The sequence below is a fragment of the Choloepus didactylus genome, chromosome 10 (assembly GCF_015220235.1).
Source record: "Choloepus didactylus isolate mChoDid1 chromosome 10, mChoDid1.pri, whole genome shotgun sequence".
Taxonomy (NCBI): Eukaryota; Metazoa; Chordata; class Mammalia; order Pilosa; family Megalonychidae; genus Choloepus; species Choloepus didactylus.
Genome location: NC_051316.1, coordinates 45482421 through 45495167, shown reverse-complemented (window position 1 = coordinate 45495167; position 12747 = coordinate 45482421). Strand labels below are relative to the sequence as shown.

The 12747-nt window shown below is 38.8% G+C and overlaps 1 protein-coding gene across 5 annotated transcripts in view; it reads right to left on the bottom strand.

Moving 5' to 3' along the window:
- Positions 1–12747, bottom strand: part of TRPM3 (transient receptor potential cation channel subfamily M member 3) — a 596233-nt gene that overhangs the window by 103536 nt on the left and 479950 nt on the right. For all 5 annotated transcript variants that reach the window (XM_037798450.1, XM_037798451.1, XM_037798452.1 and 2 more), the window contains 3 exons: positions 10252–10302; positions 1468–1503; positions 1163–1303 (listed from right to left, as the gene is read on the bottom strand). In XM_037798450.1, the coding sequence (XP_037654378.1) occupies positions 1163–1303; positions 1468–1503; positions 10252–10302 (228 nt within the window). The remainder of the gene's footprint in view (positions 1–1162; positions 1304–1467; positions 1504–10251; positions 10303–12747) is intronic.

Here is a 12747-nt window from a genome sequence, read left to right as displayed (position 1 = left end):
AGTCATGACCTTGACAGCTTCTCAGTACTTAAAGACCTTCCTGATGAGACTGGAGGTGATATTAATGAGTGTGATGTTTTGGTATTGTATAATGAACTGTCAACATTTGGAAGATCTGAATAAATCAATGAACCAATATTACCAATGACCAATGCATGCTCTTACAAAATCCTATTTGCAAGACAGAACAATGGATTTTAATGTAACAGAGTATGAAAAGTTCATTAATGTGGTTTCAGATTTCATATTGCAACTAATCTTTAAGAAGCTACCATTTATTGAATTTTGGCATAGTATCAAAGAAGAATATCTACAATCACCTGTAAAGATTATTAAAATAACTCCTTCCTGTTCCAACTATATATTTGTGTGGGACTAGATTTTCTTCCTATACTTCAACCCAAACAACATCTCACAGCAGACTGAATGCAGTAGTTAGGAGAATCCAGCTATCGTCAATTAAGCCAGACATTGAAGAAATTTGCAAAAATGTAAAGCAATGCCATTCTTATGATTAATTTATTTTAAAGGACATGCCTCCTTTAGCACTCCGACCTCCTTTAATACAAAATGTCTATTAGCAACTTAAAAATATATTGGCATATTTTTCATAAAAGGAGAACAGTGTGGGGAGGGCTGAGTGTCAGGATGAAGTGGTATATGAAATTACAATTATGTTTCATAAACTTATGTTAACATGGAATGGGCTTGTTATTGTTATTTTAAAATGAATTAATGAATATTTTTAGAAGCCTCGATTTTAATTTCTAATATGGTAAATATCAATAGCTATAACTTACCTAAATAAAATCTCTGAGGTCCTCAACAATTTTTAAAAGTGTAAGAAGACCAAAAACTTTGAAAACTACTTAATTATTTGCATTTTTTACTATTCTCTGATCATCTAGGCCCATTCTCAGTGCTACTTTCTGATATGAATTGGAGCTAGTGGGAAAAATACATATTTTCCCCTCACCAGATAGAGTCTTTTTTTTTTTTTTTTAAATAAAGATTTTGATGGCAGAGGGAGTAAGGGCGGGGTATGGGGAGATGGCTCTTCTCATCTGGTTTCCCTCTTGGAGACATGAAAGCCACACCCCACATCTCTCAGGCACTCTGGACTTCCTGGGAGGAGCCGAGGAAGCTGAATTGTAAGCCTCACCCTCTTGGGGCCGAAGAGATTGTGGTACAGAGTCCGGAAGCGCTTGCGCGTGTAGTTGCAGCGATAAGCTCCTCCCATCAGGTACTCGATCACCAGGCCGATGTCAATCAGGCTGATTCTGTAGTCCGGGGGCAGGTTTCCCTATCCAGGGAGGGATGAAGCAAACAAACAAACAAATCCAAAAGACGACACAGTTTACTAGGGATTCTGGTCCATGTGTTCTCTAACTATTTTAGAGTAAAAAAAAAAAAAAATAATTAAAAAAAGAAACATGAATGTATTATTATGCTGGTTAATTAATTCACCTTAAAATAGATCCAACCGAAACCTGGATATTCTCGCTTGGAAAGAAGACATAAGTTAAATAAGAAGATGCAGTAACAGTCGGCAATAACAGAAAATTACGTTGAAATATTTATTCGAGTCTTCCGCTGGGGAGAAAAAAACACCAGTGTAGCAGAAAGAAACAAGGCTAGACATGGTAAATACTGCCATTCCCAGCCCCCACAAACCAGGCTCCCCAAGGGTTCCCGGGAGCCACCTTTGCTTTCTGCTCTGACTCCCTGACCCAGGCCTGTTACCTCCCCCTTGCTGATAATTTATTTCTTCCTGCTCATTAAATGAAGACTCCTTCCGGAAGATGATTGTTATTACCAGGGCCTGCGTCAGGGGGACATGCCTCCTTTAGTGCTCTGGCCTCCTTTAATACAAATCTCTATTAGCAATTAAAAAATACATCGGCATCTTTTTCATAAAAGGAGGTGTCTACGGAGGGGACTTTGAGTGTCAGGATGAAGTGGTATATGTACATCAGTGTTTAAAGAGAAAAGGCAGGAGGGATAGGAGAAGCACTTTACCAGTGGGACATTTGCTCTCCCAGAGTCGAGGCTTTTCATACTTTCCTTTGAAGAGAACAACACTTCTTAAAGACTTATAGTTATGGTGTATCTTTCAGCTGCTTACCATACATAGATGGAAAAGCAGGAAAGTTTTTTTTGTCATTATCCTCTCATTAATAGTTTCCATAGGGTCTAAGGAAAGCCCTTTCTCAGTTAGGGCAAGGAAGTGTTAGTTCCATCTGTGGGAAATTTGGAGTGCATGGTGAATTCCAAAGGGCATGGTTGATCAACTCTCACCATCTGATTTGGCTCTTCCATCTAGAAGAGTCCCCTATACCATTGAACGGGGGGCGTATCACACCATTTAGGAAGTCTGAGACTGTGTCCTGAGATATATTTTGTAATGGCATGAGGGCGTTCACTCACATTTGTACTTAACAGATGTGTCCGCAAAGGAAGCTGTATGAGATTTCTGCTACTTCACAGAGGCAACTCATAATCCATAGTGGTGGTTCTCCAACTCTGGTGGGTGCCAGAATCATTCGGGGAGAACACAAAGTTCTTCTCCCTGCCCTCCTTCAATGAACGGGGCCTCTAAGCACTTTATTAGCTCTCTAGGTGATTCTGATACACACCAAAGTTGGAAAACACCTGGGCTACTGAGCTTCTACTAAATAAGGTTCAGCTGGCAATAGTGTCTCACACAGCACAACTAAATTGTTTTGCTAAACTAAATTTAGGTTTACACAGTCATCCTTATTCATCTTTCCCATGGGCAAAAGCATTCATTTGAAGGTTTTAGGGTTCAGCGTTAGAGGTAGCCCACTGTATTCTATCATTAAACCTTTAACTTTTCTGTTTTTCTTAATTATTTTATTTATCTTTGTATTCTAATGACTATTATGGTGCCTGGTGTATGGTAGGTACTCAGAATTTTTTGTTGTTGCAAACGTGAATGAATGAAACAGTGAAACTGTTCAGTATGGAACGTGATCAAGTCTGGGTTTGGGCTTTTTAGTATTATGATCTCAGTAACAGAACAAAATAGTCACAGTCTATTTGGTCACCCTTGGTTGAGATAGCCCATTGGGTGTGAAAATTTACCTTGAAATACATGTATCACTGTATCTGGAATTCAATGGCTATTCTCATTGGGGTGGGAATGAAGGGATAGCAATTGAAGTACCACCCTCAAAGTTCTGAGATCTCACTGCTGCTCTTTAGACTTCCTTGCTGTCTCCAGACTTAGCTCCCACCCAGGCAGGCTTGGGGATGTAGACACAGCCGGCTGAGCAAAATGGGGCTGTGAGAAGGGCATCATACAGAGAAGGTAAAAGCACTTTGGGGTCAGAATCCCCAGCCTAATTCTTGGTTAGTCACAACCTAGTCCAAGAGCCATTTCATTAGCGGAATTGTCCCTTCACAAAAATAGTCTCTGCCCCACTTTGTTTGAAGATAATCTCATCCATCTAATTGATGCAGCCAGATAAGCTATCTTAGAAAGCTATCAAGAAAGACCAATTGTCTTTATGCAAAGCGTGGTAAAAATATCACACAGCTATGGAGAAAAAGTTTTATTTTAAGATAGTAACTTTTCATGTATTGCCTTTTTCATCAAAATTAAACTGAGTTTAAAAATATTACACATGCAACTGCTTTTCTCCATTATTCAGGGGCAGGTTAACAAGGCTGCAGGTTCTGTGTCCTCTGGCTCTTATTTAAAGGGCCCAGGAGTCCAAGGGACTGTATGCGCCCAGGTCAGCCTTGTCTCCTATACAATTGTTTCCTATAAGGATGCCCTCCAGAGGAGATGCGGCTGGCAGGCAGGGCGAAAAACTTGGGCTGCGGGTCAGCTGCCCAGCTTCTGTCTGTCCTTCTCTAACCAGCCACATTTCCTCTGGGCCTCAGTTCTCTTTCCAGTTAAAGGAGGTTACACTCTATGGCCTCTGTGTTCTGTAACACTCAAGAACCATGTTTCAGAAAATCCTTGAAGGATTTATTGAAGCTACTGAAAGGCAATCATAGCAATTGTGTGAATTTGTGCCTTCTTTTCATCTTGTAATAATTTTCTAAATTTAAAACATGGGTAACAGTGAGCCTAATGCCCATATATTTCTTTTGAGAAACCCAGCTGTGAGCATCAGTTTGATTTCTAAGAGCAAGACATCAATATTGCCTGAAGACCAATACTTAATGACAGTATTTATGCTTTTGAGATGTAAAAGTTGCCAGGAAAGTGATAATAATAACAAGAATAAATGAATTTTATTTATTTTTTAAAATAAATAAAAATTTAAGAGAGGCAAAGATAACATCTTTAGCAAATTGCTTTATTTATAAAGGGCTGTGAGGGGCATTTGCTTCCAGGAAGGTGCTGGAATTTTCCTATCCTGGAAACGAATCATGTAAAGCTTGATGATTTCTGAATGATTTAGGTCTGGTCTGGTCTGAAGTAGGGGAAAGGATTCGGGGACCATATGGGTTCTATGAAGTGCTTGCATTCTGTTTGATCACAAGGGGGCAATGTTCACCTAACTAAAGACAGTGAGGGCCCCTTACCAGCATTCGCCTGCCTGTCCTAAGCATTTTATCTGTATGCTAAGGCAATGAAAACAAATACAGAGCGGATTGAAGGATTTGGGGACAGGGCGAGGGTCTGCTGCTCTTGTTGAAGTGATATCCAGAGGAGAGAAAGTTCACTTTACACTGATAGCATCTGTTTCTTCCCAGGGGCTTTTGGAAGCAGAGAAAATAGGGGAAATTAGTTTTAACTTTCTTACTACGAAGTGTGGAAACCTTTGGAGTGAAGAAATAGATTTTATAAAATGGATAAAATTGGGTACAATTTAGGCCTTCTTGGGAGAATTGTATCCTGGGTGAACTCTGGGGATGGCACCATTGATGTATGTCCGAGGGGTTGGCGTTGGCCTTGACCGCCTGTGACCTGCAGATGGCACGGAGGACTGGCGCTGCTTCCCATGGGATGGGCACTGCAGGGCAGAGGGGTCCTAACTGATACTCATGCAGGGGACAGCTGACAGCATCACCCCACAGGGGAAGCAGCGCTGGGCTGGACCGTGGTCCTGGCTTGCCCCCCATGGGACCCTGGGCAGATCACGTCCCTTCTCTGTATCTGGGTTCACTCTCTGAAAAAAATGCAGTTTGGACATAGTTACTCCCAAGGTCCTGTCTATTTGTAAAGGTCCAACTGTATGACCCCTACGTGGGAGGCTGCTTCGTTCCTATGCTGACAGGCCACTGGACAGCGACCCCAGTGATGTAGTTTCCAGTTATGTCCTGGAGTTTGGTTAGTGGAGCTGGGGTTCGGAGACAAGGGATGGTGAAGGGATAGACAGGGCTGGGATTGTGCTTATCTCACCCTCTCCCTGCTGAAAAATGCAGAGAAAGTGAATGGCACCTCACATGCCTCTAGGTAATGTCCAAAAATCTTCTGGAGGAGTCTTCCTCTGCTTGGCTGCTTGGGTCCTTTCCAAATTGGAAGTCAGAAATGATACTGGAGTAATACTCATTTCTGCCCAATGTTTCTGTTCTCCCCCTCCATACCACTCCCCAGCCACTTTCTATAATTACTTTGGATGAACATATTGGTAAAGCCTGAACAATTATTTCCCATTTCATGCCTTAGTGTCACAAGGAAGACCATGTGATTCAAATAATTTAATCCACAGAATAAAATAAAAAGGTTTGGGTTTATGGGCAGGTGCAATTTGACAACCTAAAAATGTCATCTCCTTTTCCACACTATGAAATACTACTCTCAAGTTAACTTTTAATCTAGAACATTTATATGCCATGCCTAAGGATTTCTTTTAATTAAAAGGGCAGTTCACATTCACTTGTCAGGGCCTTTCTTCAAAATGAACTCTGTTTTTCAGGTGTCAGCTCATGATATCACCATCAGATTTTAGCTATTTAGGAACATTTTTTTTCTTTGAAATTCAAGCAAGCCTTTAAAACAAGATTGTTTCTTTCTGATGGTATGTAAGATATAAAACAATTGCTGGTTGTCAGATTCACCAAGGGAGAGCTGGGAAAATGCCCTCCTGGAATAGCTTTCTAATAAAGGAAAAATACACTGCAGGTCAGGGCTTAATCTGATGAAAATTCATGGGAAAAGAGGACAGTCCCCAAATGTTTGTCAGATTAGCATGCTAATAGGGTCATATTTTTAAAAATATAAGAATGTTTTGCAAAATTTGCATGAATTTAGTAGATGGAATTATGAGGATGTCCTTTCTTTACCCAAAATATGTCTAGAAATGCTTTTTTTTTTCATTCTGGATGCTCTGGATCTTGATTCCCAAGTAAATGGATTTTATGTTAACATAATTTCACCACTACTTCTATATAATACTTAAAAGTATCCTAATTTGGTGGGGAGGGATAGTACAGTTAATCTGAAGTATTAGCACATTTAATTTAAGAATGCCAGAATACTACTTTAAAACATACAGAGGCACAAATTGAGCAGACAGTTAGCTACTAAAATGGCAGGTTATATTTCACAGAAAAGCACACAGACTTGGGCCACTCTGGCTTAATATGAGAGCATTAGTGTATTCCATGGATTTATGCATGGAAACAGTTCAGGGAATTGGGTTGGCGTATATCAATTTACATGTCTGATTGATCCTGAATAGCAACTCTTTTACCTCATTGCTCCTAGATTGCTCCCCTGATACAAATAATTTGAGAGTTTAAAACTAGCTTGGGAGCAATTCTCCACATTCAATTCAGTTGGCTCCAAGAGTAGTTGAACTTGGAAGTGTCATGCTGGTTGACTTACGACAGTCTATTTCTTAAAAGCATTCCCTGAGAAGATTTAGGCTGTATATATGTTTCCACAATTGAAAAAAAAAAAAAAAAAGAAAAAGACAATCTAAATAGGCAATGACAATTAAACACCAAGGATGATCCTGGATGGGATCTGAGGATGGAGGACAGGAGGCTCAAAGGGACACAGCTGGGACATAAGGAAAAAAAAAAAAGGAAATATAGAATGTAAGCTTTGTATCAATATTGAATTTCTTGAACTTCTTAGCTGTGCTTAATGAGATTGCATAAAAGAATGTTCTTGTTCATGGGAATTGTACATGTGAATTATATTGTTTGTTCAAGGATGTGTGCAGCTTGCTCTCATAGGTTCAGAAGACAGAGCAACAGACGATGGACAATAGGGAGGGAGGGAAAGAAAGAAATGGTGGTGTGACAGGATGTTAAAGTTGGTGGACTGGGGTATCCGGGGAGTGGGGTTGGGGTATGCTGGAGTTCTGTGTATGGGTTTTGTATTGTTTTTGCAACTGTTCCTGTAAGTTTGAATTTATTTCAAAATAAAATTAAAAAAAAAAAAAAAAAGCATTCCCTGAGTTTGCAGGAGTTAAACTTAATTTTTCAGACATGTTATCAAACACTATGTTTCATAGAACTGTGTTCCTAACTTATGAACAGCATTTTGTACCAGGGTTTAATCACTTACTGATGAATTTTTGACACATTAAATAAATACATATAGATGTCTTATAATTGTAAAACACAAAGCACATGTTAGTTATTATTATGATGTTCTTTAATTCTGAAAATTTCTTAAACTTCCCAAGACTTTCTTAGCATTTTAAACATAATTTTTGAGCCCCTGAGTAGCTTATTGCCCTAAATTGCTGGAAGTCATCTGGCTCTATCTGAGATTGGTGTGCACCAATGTTAATTTTACTCTCATTTGAATCTTAAAAAAACACGAAACAACAACAACAAAAATAAAGCCTCATTTTCGGCTCTGTTCATCCATATAATATGAAATTTAAACACTTTCTGCTCCTTTAACCACTGTTGTTGTCCTACATTGTTCTTTGATAGTCAGGCACTCACTTTTATCACAGAAATAAATGGAGTTTGCATCCTGCTCCCATTTCTTCCCAAAGGAAGAAACTAAACACAGGCTTTCTGTTTCTCCCCAATTTATTGGCAGTCTCTTTTCCCATGTAAAAGGATAAATTATTCCTAAGCCAGTTCGGTTCAGTACTATTGTGGGTTATTTTGTTATAATTTTTTTCCTGTTACTAAATTAGCATGTAAATGAATGCTTACATAACTATTTTTTGCCCCATTATTTGGATTGTACTTTAATAAAAACTGTCCCTAATTAATACTACTTTACTCCCAAATTCTTAGCATCCTATTCTTCCTTGTGTCTGTATTAGTTTTGAGGTACAGCTTTAGCAAAAAAGCCAGCCCTTCCCCCCAAAAAAAAACTAAAAAATGCTTTTCATGCCTTTTATTACAAGTGATGTGAGCAAATGCATGAGGCAGCGAATGGGATTTCAGAAAAGAGAAAATGATATTGCAAAGCTGAGTGGGACAGTGAACATGGCCTAATAAGAGGGATTTTGATCATCTCTACAAATTGAAATCTAACTGCGAGAAGACTGGGGAGGGGTGTGGAGGGTGAGGGACTTCATTTGAAAGCTTGGATTGGCTGATGGCTGGGATCTCTTCAGAAAGCCTCACACCTCCTCTAGTGACTATGACCTGTTTAAGGTAAGGGGAATCACGTCTTCATCAGTATTTTAGAAAAACTCAGAACATTTTACTGAACATAGACAACAATTATCGTGGCAAAGAATATACCCTGGATGTGAACACTTTCAACCAACCAAGATCTTTCTCTTCATTTAGTTTCCAGGCATTTTTTAAGCCAACATAAATAAAACTGGAAGACTCGAGGACAATAGAAATGGGTTTGTTGAAACCCTGGCTTGAAACGGGGCAAACCAAGGAGAGACGTGATCTTGGTAAAATGGTTGTTGAGTTGCGTGTACAGATTGCACAGCATCTGTTTCCCTTCTTTGGAAAGAACTACAGGTTTCACTAACTCAGACGAAAATCCTTTAATAAATCAGTGGAAATGACAGGAAGGTTTCCAAGGGCATTCAGAGGAGGGGTTGCGTGTGTGTGTTTATCTTTTAGTCATTATTAGCAAAGGTCCAGCAGGTTAATAGGTACGTTATAAGGAGCATGGTACCTTTACTTGGCCTTTCAAAAGAAAAATTTTAAAAAAAGCAGCTACAGGACATCTAAAGGTCAGTTCTAGCCAACAGCTTCTTATGAGAGGAAGGAATTGTACTCTATTTTTGACCTCACTTCGTAGCTTTCTCTGAGTATGTCCCCTGGATTTTGGTAAAGAATTGCTACAAAGTGATGATGGTGTGTCTGTGTGTCTGTGTATGTGTATGTGTATATGCATGTGTGCCTGTGTGTGGGGGTGAGGGAAATGCCACTATCCGTTTTATCCTTTCAAGTGAAAGCATCACTTTCTGGAAACACTGACAAGGGTTTCATAACCCATACCTCTGAAGGAGATTGTACACGGCAAACGAGCAAGCACCAAGCTAAGATGAAACACGACTGCCCTGTGCCTCATTTTTTCTCATCTATAAATGGGACTATTAATACAAATTTCATAGACTTGCTATGAAGATTAAATGAGTTAACATACATAGAAAGCTTAGATCAATGCTAGGCATCTAGTAATCACTAAATGTTGGCTATTTTATTATTAGTAATAAAAGGATTTAACCTCTAATCCTAGCTCTTCACTAACCATATACACAGCTTTCACCTTCTTGGGTTTCAGCCTCTTTATCTCTAAAGTGGGAATAATTCTACTTGATCCATTCCTACAAGGTTTTATTTTTTTTTTCCATCAAATGAGAAGAAGAATGTAAAAAAATATTCTGGAAAAAGTTAAAGTGTTAGAAGAATGGAATGCATGTGATGTTTTATTCCCTGTTTCTCTGAGACTTTTGGAGCTATGCTTACTACCTTCTGTATAATACTAAAACTGAAAGTGATACATTGCATCAGGATCCAGCAAATGAAGATACCTCTTAAAGTCAGTTGGAGAGCATGGAAACTAGCTCCCCAAACAGGGAAGGGCATATGGAAAAATGCAGGCAATGTCATAAATCCACACGGCACAGGGAAAGCCTAGAGTTCTACTATACAGAGCATTATACAACAAAAGCATCCAAAACCATGGAGACTGGAGGTAAAACCATAGCTGCATCGGAAGCAGAGATGTCAGAGTTAAAACACACGCACATACTGTATTCTGAAATGACGGGGCCCAGCAGGGAGAGGGATACTCTGGCAGCTCATGCAAAACAGAAGAAGTTTCTAATCACAGGAAGCGGTCAAGCCAGGCCTCCGACCTGTAGTCGAGAGGGTTCTTACCTTTTTGACATCCCTGACCAAGTGGTACAATGTATTTGAAGGCCCATGTCTCTGAAAACAATAAAGAAGAATCAAATGGTTTTGCTAGTCAGGAACTCTCATTGGCAATGCAAGATGGATTTGGAAGGAAGGGTTCTGGTTTGCAGGAGGCAAGTTTATTAAGAAGATGGACCTTGTTTTAGTTGCTCAGTTGTACCCATTGTTTCTAAACACCCTAGCAGATTTTTGGATTATATTTCACCAAGAAAAAACATTTGAGGTTCTGGGTTCAAGTTTTGAAAAGGAGGCCATCAACTCGGTTGTCATCTTGGCCAAAGCATCATTTGAAGAGCTAATTTTGCAGCAAAGGGAGACAAAGGGGCTAATTTACCACATTGGAAACACAGTGGCATATTACCATTTCCACTTGCTTATTACCTATATTGAATGAGAAACTGTCTAAAGCAGAGGTCAGCAAATGTTTTCTGTAAAAGACCAAATAGTAAATATTTTAGGCTTTGTGGATCACATAGTCTCTGGTGCAACTACTCTAGTCTCCCTCTGTAGTATGAGAACAGCCAGAGAAAATGTGTAAACAAATGAGCTTGGCTGGGTTCCAATAAAACTTGATTTATGGGCATCGAAACCTGAATTTCATGTAGTTTCATATCACAAAATATTACTCTCTTTTTGATTTTTCAACCATTAAAAATGTAAATGTAAAAATCACCTTAGCTTGTAGGTCATACAAAAATAGGCATATGTTTGCTTGATGTCAGGATAAAATGAAATGGGTTGCTACCTCTTGTCTTTCAGGAATAGGGTTGACAGGTAAAATACAGGATATCCAGTTAAATTTGAATTTCAGACAAAAAACAAATAATTTTTAATATATGTATGTCCCATGAAATCTTATTTTGTTTGTTTATCTGAAATTCAAATTTAACTGAGCATTCTGTATTTTTATTTGCTAAATCTGGTGGCAGTATTGGGGGATCTAAAGCAGTGATGACACAAATCCTTAAGCAATGTCATAACATTCAAGTATTGAGACAATCCTTGAGGATTATCTCAACTACCTGCCCATTCATCCAGCCATACTCATCAGAATTCTTTTGTATGTTGTGTAGCGATTAAACACGCAGACTCTGGAGTCAGATTGCCTGGCTCCAAACCTGGCCCTGCTGCTTATCAGTGCTAATTACGGACAAGCTACTTAACTGCAACTCAGTTTTATCATCCCTAGAATGGGGATAGTAATATCACTTATCTGGTAGGATTATTGTGAAGATTAAATGAGCAAATGTATACAAAGCCATTCAAACAGTGCTTAGTGTGCAATAAATGTTGACTATTGTTATCATCACTCAGGCCATTCATTGATCTTCTCAACAGAGTACTCCAAGGGTGAAATCTATTGGCCATTCTTCATCTAAAACTTGCTTACTTATTTCTTCCTTTTCTTTTCAATCATTGGAATAAAACACTCTACACCTTTGGTTCTCTAATTAGTATGTAAATCATTGAACTCTGTCTTTTATTTCATTTATTTTTTACTGAATCCCCATTATTCTTACTGAAAGTCCAGTATGCCGAACCAAAAAAAAAATCTGTGTAGAAAAGAGTAACCTAGAACCACTCCGCTAATTTGTTTTTTACTTCCAGCAGAAGAAATGAGTTTAAGGCAGAAGAAATGAGATTAAAACCATCTTTTGGTCTGCCCCTGGCTGGGACAGGTCAATAATCTCCATCACATTTATGCTCTGGGTGATGGAACAGTGATACAATATGACAAATGAGGGGAAGAATATAATCTCTGAGACAGAAGCGTGGGTTCAGTACTGGCTTCTTTCTTTGGAGTTTTGTGACCTTAAATAAACCAATTCATTTTTTGGTCTCAAATTTTTCATCTGTAAAATGGGGGAAAACAATATTTGCTCTTTGAGCTTCATTGAATTATACTGAGTATCAGCTCAGACCCAATGCACTTGTTGAATGCTGTAAAAAATTCATAGATAGCAGAGTTTTTAAATGATTACTTCCTGATATCCCTAGTGAATGAACTAACAAATCATTACTAAACAAAACAGACAAACAAAAATCTTTTGGGTAACTACAAACAGGAGGGGTTTTATATTTTATTACATCATAGTGGAAAAGGAATGAACATCATAGTTCTGAGGATAACAACATGGTACAGGATGCTCAATCAGCTTCCTTTGCTGCTTGGGGGTTAAATCATCCTTGTGCTGAGTGCTGCAAACACCCTCTGGGAATACAGAAAGAACTAATTTTCAAAGCTTGTGGTTTTGTATAAAAATCTGGGAACATTTCCCTTAAGTGATCAAATATCTTTTTGCCTTAGATGCTGACGACTAAGCAGCTAAAACAAGTGGAAACCTATGAATTGGTGTTTGTTGGTTGCAGAAGGTCCATGCATTTGGGGGGAGGGTGTTGGGTCACAGGCATGTGGGAGGCAGGAGAAGATAAAACAAATTTAGAGAAAACAAATAGTGC